At 60.7% G+C, this 13,892-nt stretch overlaps 1 protein-coding gene across 2 annotated transcripts; it reads right to left on the bottom strand.

The window, feature by feature from the left end:
* Positions 1 to 1,282: 1,282 nt before the first annotated feature.
* Positions 1,283 to 13,839, bottom strand: LOC308197044 (solute carrier family 2, facilitated glucose transporter member 9-like). 2 transcript variants are annotated; one of them, XM_080596875.1, is made up of 12 exons: positions 11,189 to 13,839; positions 10,395 to 10,493; positions 9,847 to 10,007; positions 9,641 to 9,765; positions 9,292 to 9,437; positions 9,090 to 9,168; positions 8,589 to 8,776; positions 8,357 to 8,467; positions 7,142 to 7,243; positions 6,560 to 6,635; positions 5,169 to 5,296; positions 1,283 to 5,060 (listed from the first exon to the last, which is right to left on the bottom strand). In XM_080596875.1, the coding sequence occupies exons 1-12, from the start codon at positions 11,582 to 11,584 to the stop codon at positions 4,746 to 4,748; spliced, it is 1,926 nt and encodes a 641-aa protein (XP_080453001.1). In that variant the 5' UTR covers positions 11,585 to 13,839; the 3' UTR covers positions 1,283 to 4,745. The 2 variants fall into 2 exon arrangements, with proteins under 2 accessions (XP_080453001.1, XP_080453000.1); XM_080596874.1 differs by having other exon boundaries at positions 9,090 to 9,222.
* Between the last annotated feature and the right edge of the window lie 53 nt (positions 13,840 to 13,892).

A 13,892-nucleotide genomic window follows, 5' to 3' on the forward strand; every position in this document is an offset into this window, starting at 1 on the left:
TGGGGATCAGCCGGGCTGTGCGCACGCATTAAAGCACTTATGAGGGGAGAGAGGGAAAAAAAAAAAAAAAACACAACAAAAAAACCCCCCCGAACCTCACCAAAAAAACCCCGCCGTTGTCATTAATTAAAATGCGAGCGCGTGGCTGCGTGGGGAGGGGGACGCTGCGGGTGCGGGGCCGTGGCCCTATAACAGTGTGCGTGGAGGCTCCTGAAACCCATCTAAATGGGGTTTGGGGCGGTGAGCACGGTGGGAGGGTTGGTGTTAATAAGGGGACCCCATTAATGAGCCCCCTGCCCCCCCTTATGGTGGTCCCAAGGCTCATTTGAGGCACTGGTGTGATGAAGCAAGTGGCCTCAGCCCTGTAGGATGGGGGGACGAAGGTGACACCCCGGTGTCCCCCCCGTCAAAGTGACCACCGAGGGACCTGCCCCAGGCCCCGGGGCTGTTTCGGTGGCCAGGGGTGCCCTGGGCTTTGCCCCCTGATATTTGGCTGTTTCCATGGAAATGGGGAGGGGTGGGAGGGGGAGGGAGGTGGGCAGCGGAGGGTGATTGGGGTCGTGGGTTTTCATGGGGGGGTGGGCGTCATTTTCTGTGCTTTTCTGTGGTTTCTGTAAAAATAGAGAATGAAAAGGATTGGGTGGATTTTTAATTTTTTTTTTTTAATATTTTTTGGGGGTATTTTGAGGTTCGGGGTGGTGTCCCTCAGCCAGCTCTGCCCCCGTCCTTCGCAGCACCCAGGACGTCCCGGTACAACCCCGACTTGCACACCCAAAAGTGACTCCGGGAGCCCTGATGCTCCCAAACCCCGGAGAGCGCAGAAGGGGGCACGGGGGCTGCACGCGGAGCATCCCCCCCGTTACGTCCCCCCCAGCCCAGGGGCTGTGTCCCACGTCCCAGAGAGGTGCCAGATCCCACGGGAAGGCTTTTTTTGATTGCTCTTCTTGTTTAAGTTCATTTCCATTTTTCCTTGCTCTGCGAGAGAACACGGGAAAGTCAGGTTTTGGGGGGGCGTTTCTGTATTTTTTTTAGAAACCCAGCTCTTTTATACAGACACTCGTTTTTATTAATGCCCCCTAAAGTTCGGCCCAGCTCTGGGAGAAGAGCTCTTCCCAGCTCCTATGGGGAAACTGAGGCACGGAGCATCTTCCCTGATGGGTAACTAGGACAGGGGGGTGCCGGGGACTTTCTGGGGCCCCCCCAGCACCACCCCTTTCCCTGCACCCACCCCCCCCCCCCGCATCCCCACCATAAATCACCGCCCTCCCTTGGCCGAGGACCTTTTAAAAAGGATTTACGAGGGGGCTGGCGGCGCGGCGGCGATGCGCTTTCATAAATCGGGAAGGCAACGGCGCCCCTCACCGCCACCACCACCCGCTCTGGGGGTGGCGCGGGAGCACCCCCGCTCCCCACGGCCCCCCCCGGCACGCCGCCGGCCCCCTCCTCGCCGCCGCCTCCCCGTCTGTGGAGACCGCGAGCGTGGAAAATCCCCAGACGGGGAGTGTAAATGCTTGTTCTTTGTAAATGAAGAACATAATTAACATTAAATTAAGGTAATACAAATGAAGACAACACAGAGCCTGACAGGATGAGTGTTTGGGGAGGCAGTAGAGAGAAGTGATTCATATTTTTAATTTACTGTACAAATAGACTAGCAGGGCTGGGGGGAAAAGGGCCATCCAAGTGGAGTGGGGATTTTTTTTTTCCTTTTTTTTTTTTTTTTTTTTTCCCACTGTTGTTTTGCTGTGCTTTAAGCACACAATGACTATTAAAGTCAACTGCCCATATAATAGGACATCTCCTACATGACTGCTCTCCGAGAGGCAGCTTGCTGTAGCAATAAATTCCAGGAGTGCCATCTGCTGGCGCGCACCCTGCGCCGGGCACCTTCGCCCCGGCCACCCCGACACGGGCACGGGCAGCAGCCTGCTCCCTGAGACCAGCAGCCGATAACACAGGATGTTTGTTTTTTTTTTTTTTTCCATAGGGAAAAACGTTTAATGCATTTTTTCCAGATGCGCCCTTAAATATTTCATCTTTCGCGCACGTATATGGGTTTTGGTGGGGTGCTGGCTGGCTCCGAGGAAGTGTTTTAGGCTTTTAAATGAAACACATCGTTGTTTTGCTCCCCACTGAAGTGCTGGGTTTCAGCTGAGTGCCCCTTACCCAGAACATCACAGTAAGGAATTACAACATTTCAGGTTTTTTTTCTTGCAAAAAAAGGCGCCTGAGCAGAGTATGTGTGACCAGCGGGCTCGGCTGAGGCTTGCTCTGCAGTTTAAGGGGACGTGCTGCTCACCGTGGCATCAGGCTGTGCAAAGCAAGGATTAATACGAAATCCAGCGGCCACAAGGACCCGTTCCTGGCCAAAATCGCCCTTCCCAGCCAGAAGATGCCCTGGGACTGCGCTGAGAGCCTCCCACCCCATCCCCAAACTGCTCACCTGGGGATTTTCCTAATTCTGGGGGGCGCAGCCTTCGCTCTCCAGGTCACTCAGGTCCAGGTGGGTATTGCCACGAGCAAGCCCCCAGGCTGGTCCCTTCTGGCTGGTCCCTTCTGGCCGGTCCCTTCTGCTCCCCATCACGGTCTGAGCCTCTGCCTTGGTGTCCCTGGAGACCCTGCTCCTTCCCCGGGTGATCCACACCTTCCCATGCTGCTGCTCCCCCTCTCGACCCCTGGTGCTGCCTTTCCGCAGGGACAAGCTGTTTTCCCCAGCTCCACCTTCTGCCCTGTCCTCCTCCTTTACCTCCTTCTCCCCCTGTCTGTGCTCGCTGCCTTCCACCCTGAGGTGCTGAGGGCAGCTCCAGCCATCACTTCATTTTTACCGACCCCAACGTGTGACCAGAGCCTCTCAACCCCCTGCCTGGGGGCACTGGGTTGGGCAGAGGGGCTCGTGCAGGACAAACCCCGCATCCAAAGGGGATGAGATTCTCAGCCTTCATCGCCCTGCAGTGTTTTTACTGTGCCCGTGAGCCGCTGGGTATAAAACACCGCTCCCACACCACGGGTACAGGCTGCAGACACAGGCTCTGTCTGCAAGCTGCCCCCCTCCCCAGGCAGTGCACCCCTGCACCCAGCACTCGGGTGCCTCTGGGGGCTCCTGGCTGCTGGGATCCCATGAGCCTGCCCCCAGCACCGTCCCCCATCCCTGCCGGAGCCCCAGGGACACTCGTTGCTGCCACCAGCACTGGCACAGGGACACCAGGGTGTCCCCAGCGAGCTTTCATCAGCTCCCTGGTGCGCTGTGACCATTCGCCCTCAGCCAGGCACCTGGCAGAAAAACTTCCCTGTAGGATCTGGAGTATTCGTGGCATCACCAGATCCTTGAGGAGCACATTTCAAAGTATCTGGGACCTTCTTTCCTACTCCATTTGGCCATGGTGTGCTCCAGATTTCCATGGGTTATACCTCAATGCTTAAGCTCCCCCACCCTTAGCACGTCACAAGAAGGCATCTTCATCTTTGTTCCTGCAAAACTTAATAAGATCAGAAGAATTTCCAGGCATCAAGTCCCTTCTCAGACTCTTCCCCGCAATTTCTCCAGTTCCTCAGGGTGTGTTTGGACACTGGTAGGAGATGCAGCCTTCCCCTCATCACCTCTGAGACATCGTCCCTCTGGGTCACCTCTGAGTGCGTCCGAACCCTTCCCGTGGGTTTGTGCAGTGCTGGAGCCCGGTGCCCCTCCCCTGCCCATGAGGACACCAGTCCCTGCTTGGGACACTGCCCGTGGCCATCACAAGGTGACTGCAGAGCAGCCCACGCATTTCACGGCCAGCTGGGCAGCGGGACGCCTGCCCCATGGGAGGCCAGCTTGGACCGACAGCCCCAAGCAGAGATCCTGCCCCGATATCCTAATGATAAGCTGGTGAGAAGCTGGCATCCCGTGAGCATGGGGCTTCCTCCTGCCCCCACAGGTCCTGATGGAAGGAGCGTGGACGCATCCTTGGCACGGCGCGCTCAAAAAGGTCCCCAAGAGTGAACGCCCCCAAAAGGCACCATAGGATTTTTACCAGTGACCTCCCATCCTTGGGATTAGGGAACTTGAGGCTCTGGTGGTGTCTGAAGCCGTGGGCAGGGGGGCTCCTACCAGGTTTCCCAGGCCTGTCCCACCTCACCAGCCAGCACAGAGCAATCCTTGGCCATGGGGCAACAGCCACATCCCTCGGCCAAGCCAGGACCCAGGGATGGGGGCTGCTCCTGGGGGGGTCACTGCCAGCCATGCGGAGGGCAGGGGGCATCTCCCGAGCTGCCCAGCATGCCGGGTGGGAGGGATAAATAAATACCAGGATAAATAAATACAAGTGGCAAAGAGGCCTGAAATGATGCTGTCGTTTGCTGGGAATGAGAGACACAAGTGTAATTTAGGTTTTGATATTATGAAAGTCTCGCTGCTCTAAAACAGCAGGGCACTCAGTGCCTCATTAATAAAGGATAAACTTGGAGTCTATTTACAATGCACTTTTTGGGGTTATTTACACTCCATTATACATATGTAATGCTGCACATATTTACCGCTCTGTTCTGCTGCCGAGAGCAGCCGAGGCGGGAGGGAGGCAGAGGGGGACGTGACGATGCTGGGGAGCCGTGACCCTGCTTTCACCAGTGTCCCTTCGGCAGCTGGAGGGTGGAGGTGCTGGGACCAGGCACTGGGCACCGCTCTGGACCAGTCCCTGTCCCCATGTGCCCAGTGCCCCCCGTTTTGGGATGCACCCCGGGGCTTTGCTGCACCCCAAAGTGTGGGGAGGTCAGGCAAGGCCGGATCCTGACCCCAATCCTGATCCCAATTCTGATCCTGATCCCAATCCTGATCCCAGTTCTGATCCTGATCCCGATCCTGACCCCGATCCCGATCCCTCCAGACTGCCCTCCAAGGCCCCATAGCCACGGAGCTTCAGCATCCCCCCGCGGCACGCCGGGAGGGCGGCGCGGCGGGTGGCGAAGGTGCGGCTGATCTCCATGAAGGTTTTGTTCTTGGTCTCGGGAATGACGAGGTAGACGTAGAGGGCCACCAGCAGGCAGACGCCGCAGAAAACCAGGTAGCAAAAGGCTCCGGCTGACATCTGGGGACGGGGGAGAGCAGGGATGGGGCCGACAGGCAGGCACTGCGGTGCCCCAGGGGAGAAGCAGGGGCTGTGCCCATCCCACCCCAGAGCCCCCCAGGCTGGTACCTGCAAGAAGGGGAAGATGAAGCCGACGGTGAAGTTGCAGAGCCAGTTGAGGGACCCCCCCAGGACGTAGGCGGCCGGGCGGTGGGACTGCGTGAAGAGCTCGGCCGTCATCAGGAAGGGGACACCGGCTGCGGAGGGAAGGGACGGGTCAGGGGTGTGGGGTCAGGCCCCCTTGGGCACCCCGGGTGACAGCCCCCTGATTGCTGGACTTGGAAATTTCAGACTGAGTCAAATTCAAGGTGGAGGATTTCATCTGAGCCTCTTTTTGCAACCACTTGCCTAAATGCTGCTGTAGGAAATCTCACAGAGACCTCAGGCACGCTGAAATGCCTTCCTGGTGCCCTCCATAATGTCGTTCCCACCCTTCCTTGGTCAAAACAGTCTAGAACATTTCCTTCTATTCCACAGATAACAGTTCTGATGCTATGGCCTGCTTTAGGCAGGAAAGGAACAACCACATTTCCGAGCATCTGAATTTCCTGCAGGCCACAGAAATGGACTTTTCCAGCCAGCCTTTCCCAGCTCTTACTGTGAAATCAAAAAACAGCACCACTAGAAACGATGGCTCGAGGCTTTAAAAACTGGGCACAGGTTTTGGCCACTTCTCCCGGGAGGACCCAGCCCCTCCTGGCCGGTGTTAGCCCAGCCAGGAGCCCAGGCTCCAGGACTACCCCTTTGCTGGGGGACAGGATTCGGGGTCCAGCACAAGTCCCCAGCACACGGGGACCTGTCAGGGGTTGGATTTGCCCTGGGGACCTGTCTAGGGTCCCAATGTCGGGGACAGGACTGTCTGGGACCTCCTTAGGAAGGGCACCGTGGTGGAGAAAACAAGCAAGGAAGCGAAGTGGTAACAACTCCGGGAGGAGCGGAGCCCCTGATGGACTCTTACTCACAGCTCGCCCAGAATAGAGATATGTATTTTTTTGTTTTAAAAGTCCTATTCATCATTGTTTGTGAACAATGAGCCATTAAAATCCTAATTAAAGATGTAATTACAGTGAATAAAGTCTGGGCTGAGGATGAATTACAGATCCGCTAACAGCTCTGCTAATACATCAGCTGGGTAAAGCAGCCCAGGTCTCACCCCTCGGTTTTGGAGCGCGGTCCCGCACCCACACCTGCCTGAGGGCAGGAGGATGCTCGCCATGGTGGGAGTGGGTTACACCTCTGGGGGGCTGCCGGGGCTTCCTCCAAGCGTGGACCATGGTTGGAGGTGCTGGGAGGAGGTGGGGTGTGCTCTGGGCCTTGTGAGGTGCAGCAAGATGAACCAGGACCCGGCCATGGGGAAGGGGACGGGGTGCCGGTCCGTCCCTCCTGCTGCCCCCACCTGCAAGCCCAGCTCCGTGCTGCTCCCTGCTCCCCCTGCGCCCCTGCTCCTTCCCCAGACCCACCTGGTCCCATGCAGAAGCCGGCGATGATGCCGACCACGCAGGCGACGGCGACGTAGCGCGTCCAGGGCAGGGCGGTCTGCGAGGGGACACGGGGTGGTGGGACGCCGCGTCCCCAGCACGGGGCTTCGTGCCGCGGCTCAGCGGTGGCCCTGGAGGACGGTGGCCTCGACCACCTCCGCGGGACACAGAATATATAGGAGAGTCATGGGCGGTTTGGGGCAAAACCGGTGGGATTTGGCCTCAGCCAAAGGAGGGTTCCGACCTCTCCACCTGCCCTGGCATTTAGCAGCTGCCTCTCTGGCAACAACTCCTCGTGCAGAAGAAGCTACCAGAAGCAGCAAGATTTTTCTGATCCTTTTTTTTTTTTTTTTTCTTTTCTTTGCTCTGAGTTTTCCTTCCCTTTAACTTCGAAGGGAAAACAAATTTGCTCGGAAGAGCCAGCTCAGCCCTTAAACCCACACACACCCCTCCATCCCCAGGGAGAACCCATCCCTTCATTATACCCAGCCCTAATTAAGGTGCCCAGGGCCCTGTTCCCGGCCCTGCCCCATACCCCAGGAGCTGGCGGTGGCCGGGCCCTACCTGCAGCAGCAGGCAGAGGGTGATGCCCGCCAAGCAGACGCCCATGGCACAGAAACCAGTGATGATGAGGGGCCGCCGGCCCAGCTTCTCGATGGTGAAGCACTGCCGAGGGAGAGCAGAAACCAAAGGGAGCAATGGGGACACCCCCCCGGGGACGGGGACATCCCTTGAACCCCAGATCCAGCTGCAGGCGTGGGATGCTCCTGGTGGCACCCGGGGATGGGGACATCCCGGAGGGTTTTTCCCATCCCGTTTGGAGCCGGGAACGTGGGAATTGCTCCCGGGCCGTGGGGTGAGCGGGGTCCCCGGCCGAGCAGAGGTGGCTTTTGGGGGCAGAGGATGCAGGATGCGGGGAGGCGGCGCGGCGGCCGCCGGAGCAGGCAGGGTATTGACAGCAGAACAAATGCCTGCAATTTTATAACCAATCTCGGCACCTCCGTCGGGGGCCATTGGCGGGGCTGCTCCCCAGCAGTGGGGGGGCTGCGGGGCTGGGCAGCACGCCAGGGGCTGGGGGCACCCTACAAGGGGCCGGGGGCGGCTGGGGATGGGGGTGCCCCCCCCCTGCTGCTGGCTGAGCTATGGGGAGAGGGGGGCGGCCCCCGCTCTGCCCCTCTTTTTCTGGGAGCGGCCGCCCCCCATCTATCTCTCTAATTGTCAGGGAGCGGATTTAGTGCCGGGTGGCTCGGGCTGGCCCCGGGTGACACTCGCAGATGGGACGAGGGCCATAAATCTGCCTGGCCCAGTGCTAACTCTCCAGCTAAATGAGGGCTGGCGGGGGGGTGGGGGGTGGGCAGGGGCTGCCAGCCCCGGGGCGGGCCGGTGCGTGGCTGGGGGGCAGATGGGGATGTGCGGCTCTGCTAACCAAGTGACAATGAAATCGGGAGCCAGAACAAACTGCTTAGCCCCCTCCGTCAGCCCCGGCCCTGCTGCCCGCCTGGCGTCCCTCCCAAACTCCCTGCTCACCCCCAGTTTTCCCACCTTTTCTAAATGTGATCCCCCAAAACCGAGCCCTCCCCATCCCATTCTCCCCCCCCCTTCCTCCCTGCCAGCCCCTCTGCCCCCACCACCACCCAGCAAAGCAGCAGCGCTGTGGCACAGATGGTATTTGGGGTCGGTCCACCCCCCTCCCCGGTTTGATGGGGCTGGATGCTGGGGACAAGCCCCCGGGCGCGGAGGGGCTGTGTCTGTCCGTCCATCTGTCCGTCCGTCACTCACCCCGATCAGCCCCGCAACAACTTCAACGGCGCCGGTGCCCACGGTGGTGTAGGGGATCTGGGACGGGGGGATCCCCGCGTTCTCGAAGATGGTGTTGGTGTAAAACCAGATCTGTCGGGAACGGGGGGCTCGGCATGAGCGGGGGGCACTCAGGGAGGGTGCAACAAGCTGCCAGGTCTCAGCTCTGCCCCCGCAGAGCCGGGTCTCGAGGTGAGGACCCCGCAGGACTTACGGCGTCGATCCCCGAGAGCTGCATGCCGGCGTTCACCACCGCCACCGAGAGCGTCTGCCAGCGCACGGAGCGGTCCCGCAGCAGCTGCCAGACGGACACCGTCTGCGCAGAGGAGAGCGACCGCTGCTCCTCCTCCATCTCCTGCACCGTGTCCTGCACGTCGGGCGTCCCCAGGAACCGGCGCAGCGCTGCGGGGAGCGCGGGGCTCGTGGAGGAGCGTGGACGCTCATAGGAATGGCACGGGGCAGGGACGTGGGTTTGGCTCTGACCAGAACACCTCCCTGAGCCCCCGAGGCTGAGCTCCCCTGGGTAGATGCCCTGACACCGGGGTGATGGGCACCACGGAAATGTTACAGTGTGCCTGGGAAGGTTTGGGGCTGGGCTGTTGGGGCTGGGTGTGGAAGGATGCTGCAAGGGTGCGCCCTGGTCTCGGGAGACCTTGGAGCAGCACCCATCACCTCCCGCAGCTGGACACTCCCCCCCCCCAGGACACCCCCTCACCCTCAGTGGCCCCGCAGATGTCGTTCCTCTCTATGAGCAGGTACCGCGGGCTCTCGGGGAAGCAGTGCAGCAGCAGGAGCTGGAGGGAGGCAGGGACCACCACCACTGCCAGGAACAGGGGCCAGTACCTGTCCTGGAACAGGACGTGTCACGGAGAGACAGAGCGGGGGCCACGGGAGCAGGCTGAGGGCATCACGCTCACCTTGCCCAGCAGCTCCGGGAGGCCCAGCACCTGCGCGGAGAAAACCCCCAGGCAGATGAAGATGCTGGGCATGAGGCCCAGGAAGCCCCGCAGGTTCTTGGGGGCGATTTCTCCCAGGTAGAGGGGCACCACGCTGAGACAGATACCTGGGAGTGGGGACATGGATGGGAGACACAGCCAGGAGAAGGGTACCCATGAGCCCCCCCCTGGCCCCGGCACGCTCCCTGCCCTACTCAGCTCCAGCTGCAGCAGGGGACCCTGTGGCCAGCGAGGTGACCCCGTCTGCCCCTCAGAGCCCCCCCGGTGCCCTGGGAAAGGGCTGCAGCCCCCCTGCCTGGGCATCACCCACCTGCGTGGATCCCCGTGATGGAGCGGCCGATGATGACCATCTCGGGGGACTCCAGCTCCCTGCTGAAGCCCATGAAGCCGCCGGCCAGGAGGACGAGCAGAGCGCTGCGGCTGAGGGTGCCGCTCCTAGCGGGGCACAGGCAGCGGGGCAGCCCCTCCGGCCCCGTCCCGGCCCTCGGGGCCACCCGTGCCACGCCACCCCCTTACCTGCCGTAGCGTGCCACCAGCAGCCCCACCAGCAAGGAGCCCCCCAGCCCGCCCAGGGCGAAGGTGGAGACGGTCAGCGAGTAGAGGAGGGTGAGGAGGCCGGGGGCCAGCCCGTGCCCGTACCGCCGGGACCAGGTGGCGTTGTAGAAAGCCTTTATGTGCTGCGGGGTGGAGGGAGACACGGGCACCGAATGTAGTAGGGGAAGGGGGAGGTGGGAAGGCAGCCCCCAGGGGAAACGCAGGGCAAGGCAGGTCACGGGTGGGGATGACTGGGGTGTGCTGCTCTGGCTGCTCAGGCAGCCTCAGTGCCAGCGGGGTTTAAGGATGTCTTAGAGGCCCCCCGTAGAGCTGGAGCAGCTGCTGAGGGCTTCCCCAGCCCTGCCTTCCAGGGGGTGATACCAACCCAAGGTCCTACATCCCTCGCATGCCGCCCTGGTCCCTGGGCTGCTCTCCCCAGGGCACAGTCTGAGGGCAAAGCCAGCATTTCGGCATGGGGCTGGGGTCCCACCACTGTGCCCTGCTCCCAGCAAGGCCGCCCCGTCCCTTACCACTGCCGGTGAGTTCACCACAGCCAGGTTGTAGCCGTAGAGCATGGAGGAGCCGAAGGACACCAGGAGGGTGACCGAGAGCAGGGGGAAGGTGAGGCGCTGGGGGAGAGGAGGGCGGATCAGCACCACCCTGGGCCACCGCCCCATTTCTATCAGGAAAGGGGCAGGGATGTCCCTGTCCCAAGCCAAGACCCCAGCCCCGGGGAGCCCCCCCGCTGGGCACCACTCCCTGCCACCCCCAGCCCAGCAGACCCACACGCACCCATCTCCCAGCACCTTTCCTCCATCAGTGCCTCCACTGGGGCTGGGGGGACAGGCAGGATGGGTGTCCATGCTGTGGGGTGCCGATGGCTGCCGAGGGACACCCCACAGACACCCCCCCTTCACCCAGCAGGAGCTGAGAGGCATGCAGGGCACCCCTGGGTGCTGCACCCTGCTGTCTGCTGCAGGGAGCCACCCATGGCCTGACACTGACAGTGCTGTCACAGGGCAGATGAGCAAATTTGTGCCCCCATCCCCGGCAGCAGCAGCACACCCCAGTGCCCAAACCCCAACCCCAAGAGCCTCGTCTCTCCCTGAGCACTCCCCCAAGCCCAGTAGCCGGATCCACAGCACCCAGCAGCTCACGGCTCACGCATGCCAAATCCCCACTGATCCCACCAGGAATCCTGAGCTGGGAATGGGGGGGGGGTCAGGCCAGGGGCTCCGGGAGAGGCAGCACACCATGGAACACACGGGGAGTGGGGATGGGGCAGCCCCCCCAGCCCAGCAGCCCCCTGCCCATCAAAGCTCACCCTGGTGATGCCCCTGCCAGGGTCTGGGGTCCCTTTTCCATCTGTCGGGCTGAGGCTGCGGCTGGAATCGGGTGAGAGAGGATGAGGAGGAGGGGAACAAGACAGCCCCAGTGCCTGGCTCTTCTCTCCCATTTTTACTTGGAAGAAGGAGGGAGAGGGGAAGGGAGAGAAGGGGAGGCCGCCTGGGTGTCCCTGGGACTCATTGGAGGCTCCTAAGCAGCTGGAGGAGGAGTCCGGGGGCCTCCCCGCCTCGCTGGGGCACCTTGCAGGTAGGGGTGGCCCTGGGGCCAGTTGTGGGGCAGAGGCTGGGGGTGGAGGGGGGGTCCCCCATCTCCCAACACCCCCATCAGCCCCCTGAGCCTCCCCCCACCACATCAGGCTGTGGGGCAGCAGCATCCCATCCGCTGGGACTTGGGGCAGGCGGGCTGGTAACCCACGTACCGCGATGTGGCCGTGAATCGGGGCAGCTGCCCCTGTGGGACAGGCGGGTGGCAGAGCCCCCAGCCCCAGGGCAAAGCCCCCAGCCCCAGAGAGGAGAGACGCGGCTCATGGCAGCTCAGAGGAATCCAATTTTGCTGCGGCCAGAAGCTGCCTCCCCCGCTGCTAATGAAGTGCCTTTAATTAGCAGCCTAATAGCAAGCTCTTAATTTGCCGAACAGCCAGTGGAAAGGATGGGGACCCCACTAAGCCAGGCTGGCAACAGCTCCGAGGGATTAAAAGGGAGGGGTCCGGCCGGCTGGCCCCACCGCGGGAGGGTCCCACGGGACGGGGCTGGGAGAGCCCCACGGGCACCCCAAGGCCTCGGGGCCAGGCAGAGCCGGCGCCTCGTCCTCCCACGCGGGATGCTCCAGATCCTGCCCCTTCCCTCCGGCTTCACCTCCGGCTCCCTTCAGAGTCACCAGAGCTTTACCCTGCCCCTAGGAGCCCTTCCCGGCCTGCTGGCATTGGGATTTCCCAAGGGATGGTGCCAGCTCCAAGTCTTGCTCTGACTCAGTTTCCCCGTGTCTCCACCGGGCCATCACCTTTACCAGACGCTGCCCCAAGCCGGGGGTCACCACCGCCCTGATTTAGGGGTGAATTGGGGTTACTGGTGCCAGTCCCCAGCAGCGGCTGGGAGAGGAGGTTTAGCAGGTGAGCAACACGTGCCAGGGAGGAAGGGGGACGAGAGGAGGAGGGAAGCCTGGGGTGCCAATTAAGGGCCACCAGGGAGCCGGGTTAATTGGAGACACTCCTGTGACCTGACCCGGTGATGGCGGTATGAGGGGCAGGAACACCCGCTGCTCCGTGCTGCGAGGGAGCTCGTCTCTCTAATTTACAGGTGTCCCCGATCCTCTCCTGCCTGCGTGCACGGGCTCCCTGGCTAAAAACACCCGCCTTGGGGTGGGGAAGCTGCCAGGAGACCACGGAGCCCCCTTGTGCCCTCCCGCCATCGCTCCTGGCAGCGCCAGGCCCGCCCTGGCCTTGCTGCGGCCTGGTCCCCAGCCCCTGGGGTGAGGTGGAGAAGCCTTCGCAGAGGACTTGGTCTTTGGTGCTGCCCCTCGGTGCCCACCCAGCAGGCAGGCAGGGCCAGGATAAAGGCCACGAGGAAGCAAAACGTGGCTTGAATGAACCCCGGTGAAAAAATGTGTGGCTTAGCAGCTGTGGATGCTTCCCCTGCCTGGAGGGAGCTTCGCAGCCTGGGCACGGCTGCTCGCAGGCGTCTTCATGGCTTGGAAGGTCACAGCTATTTGTTGGTGGTGCCTTTTTGGGGTTGAATCACCAGAAACAGAGACTGTCCTGTGATCATGGTGGCCCCATCCTCCCAGAGCACCCGGGAACTGTGGTTTTGCAATGGAAAGCTCCTGCCTCCATCCTCCAGCTGCATTTACCTGTACAGGTGAGGACCTGTATGGCTCCCCTCCGACACCAGGGCAGGCACAGCTGACTAGGATTTGGTTCCCAGACCACACCACCTCTGGCTGCTGAATCGTCCTACACATTTTTGATAAGAACTGCATCAATTTGCCCAGCAGGTCTAAACCAACCAATTTTCCTCTTTCCAAAAACAAGCTTACTATACCCTTGAAAGTGTGTGTGTGTGTAAATATACATATATATATATATGTGTATATATATTAAAAAACAAAAGCAAACCCCAAACCACCACCACCAGAGGATTTCATTTTAAAGCTGTAGGTTGATCAAACGCCGTTAATTTGAAGCTATGGTAAACATTACTTTCCTCCTTCATTTGAAGTGGAAATAAGGCACACATTTTTAAACAGAAAGGGTAATTAACCACTGAATCTATTTAAGATAAGCCGTCCTGGCGTTCACTCCTTTCCTGTGGAAATTTACAATTGAGATTGCTTTTCTTTCTCAAAGAGGCGCGTGCTTCGGTTCTTGAGCTTCTGGATGTGATGCCAGAATTCCTGGGAGAAGTTTTCCAGGCTGTGCTCTGCAGCGGAGCACTGCCCTGTCCCCGAAATTTGGCAGAAATACTCTGAGCCTTGCTTTCAGACATCGAAGAGGGGGAAGGACCAGTTAAGGAACGTCCAGGAATAGCCCACAGGGAGAACCTGCTGTGGTGTTTGTGCCTTGGGCACAGGCGGACATGGGGTGGGGATGCCCAGAAGGATGTGCTCTCGTTTGGAGTATGGGCAGCCACACGATGCTCAAGCCAAACTGCATCCTGCACTACAGACCGACTGCCTGTCACCCCAAG

The sequence above is a fragment of the Anser brachyrhynchus genome (assembly GCF_964034855.1).
Source record: "Anser brachyrhynchus genome assembly, chromosome: 6".
Classification (NCBI taxonomy): domain Eukaryota; kingdom Metazoa; phylum Chordata; class Aves; order Anseriformes; family Anatidae; genus Anser; species Anser brachyrhynchus.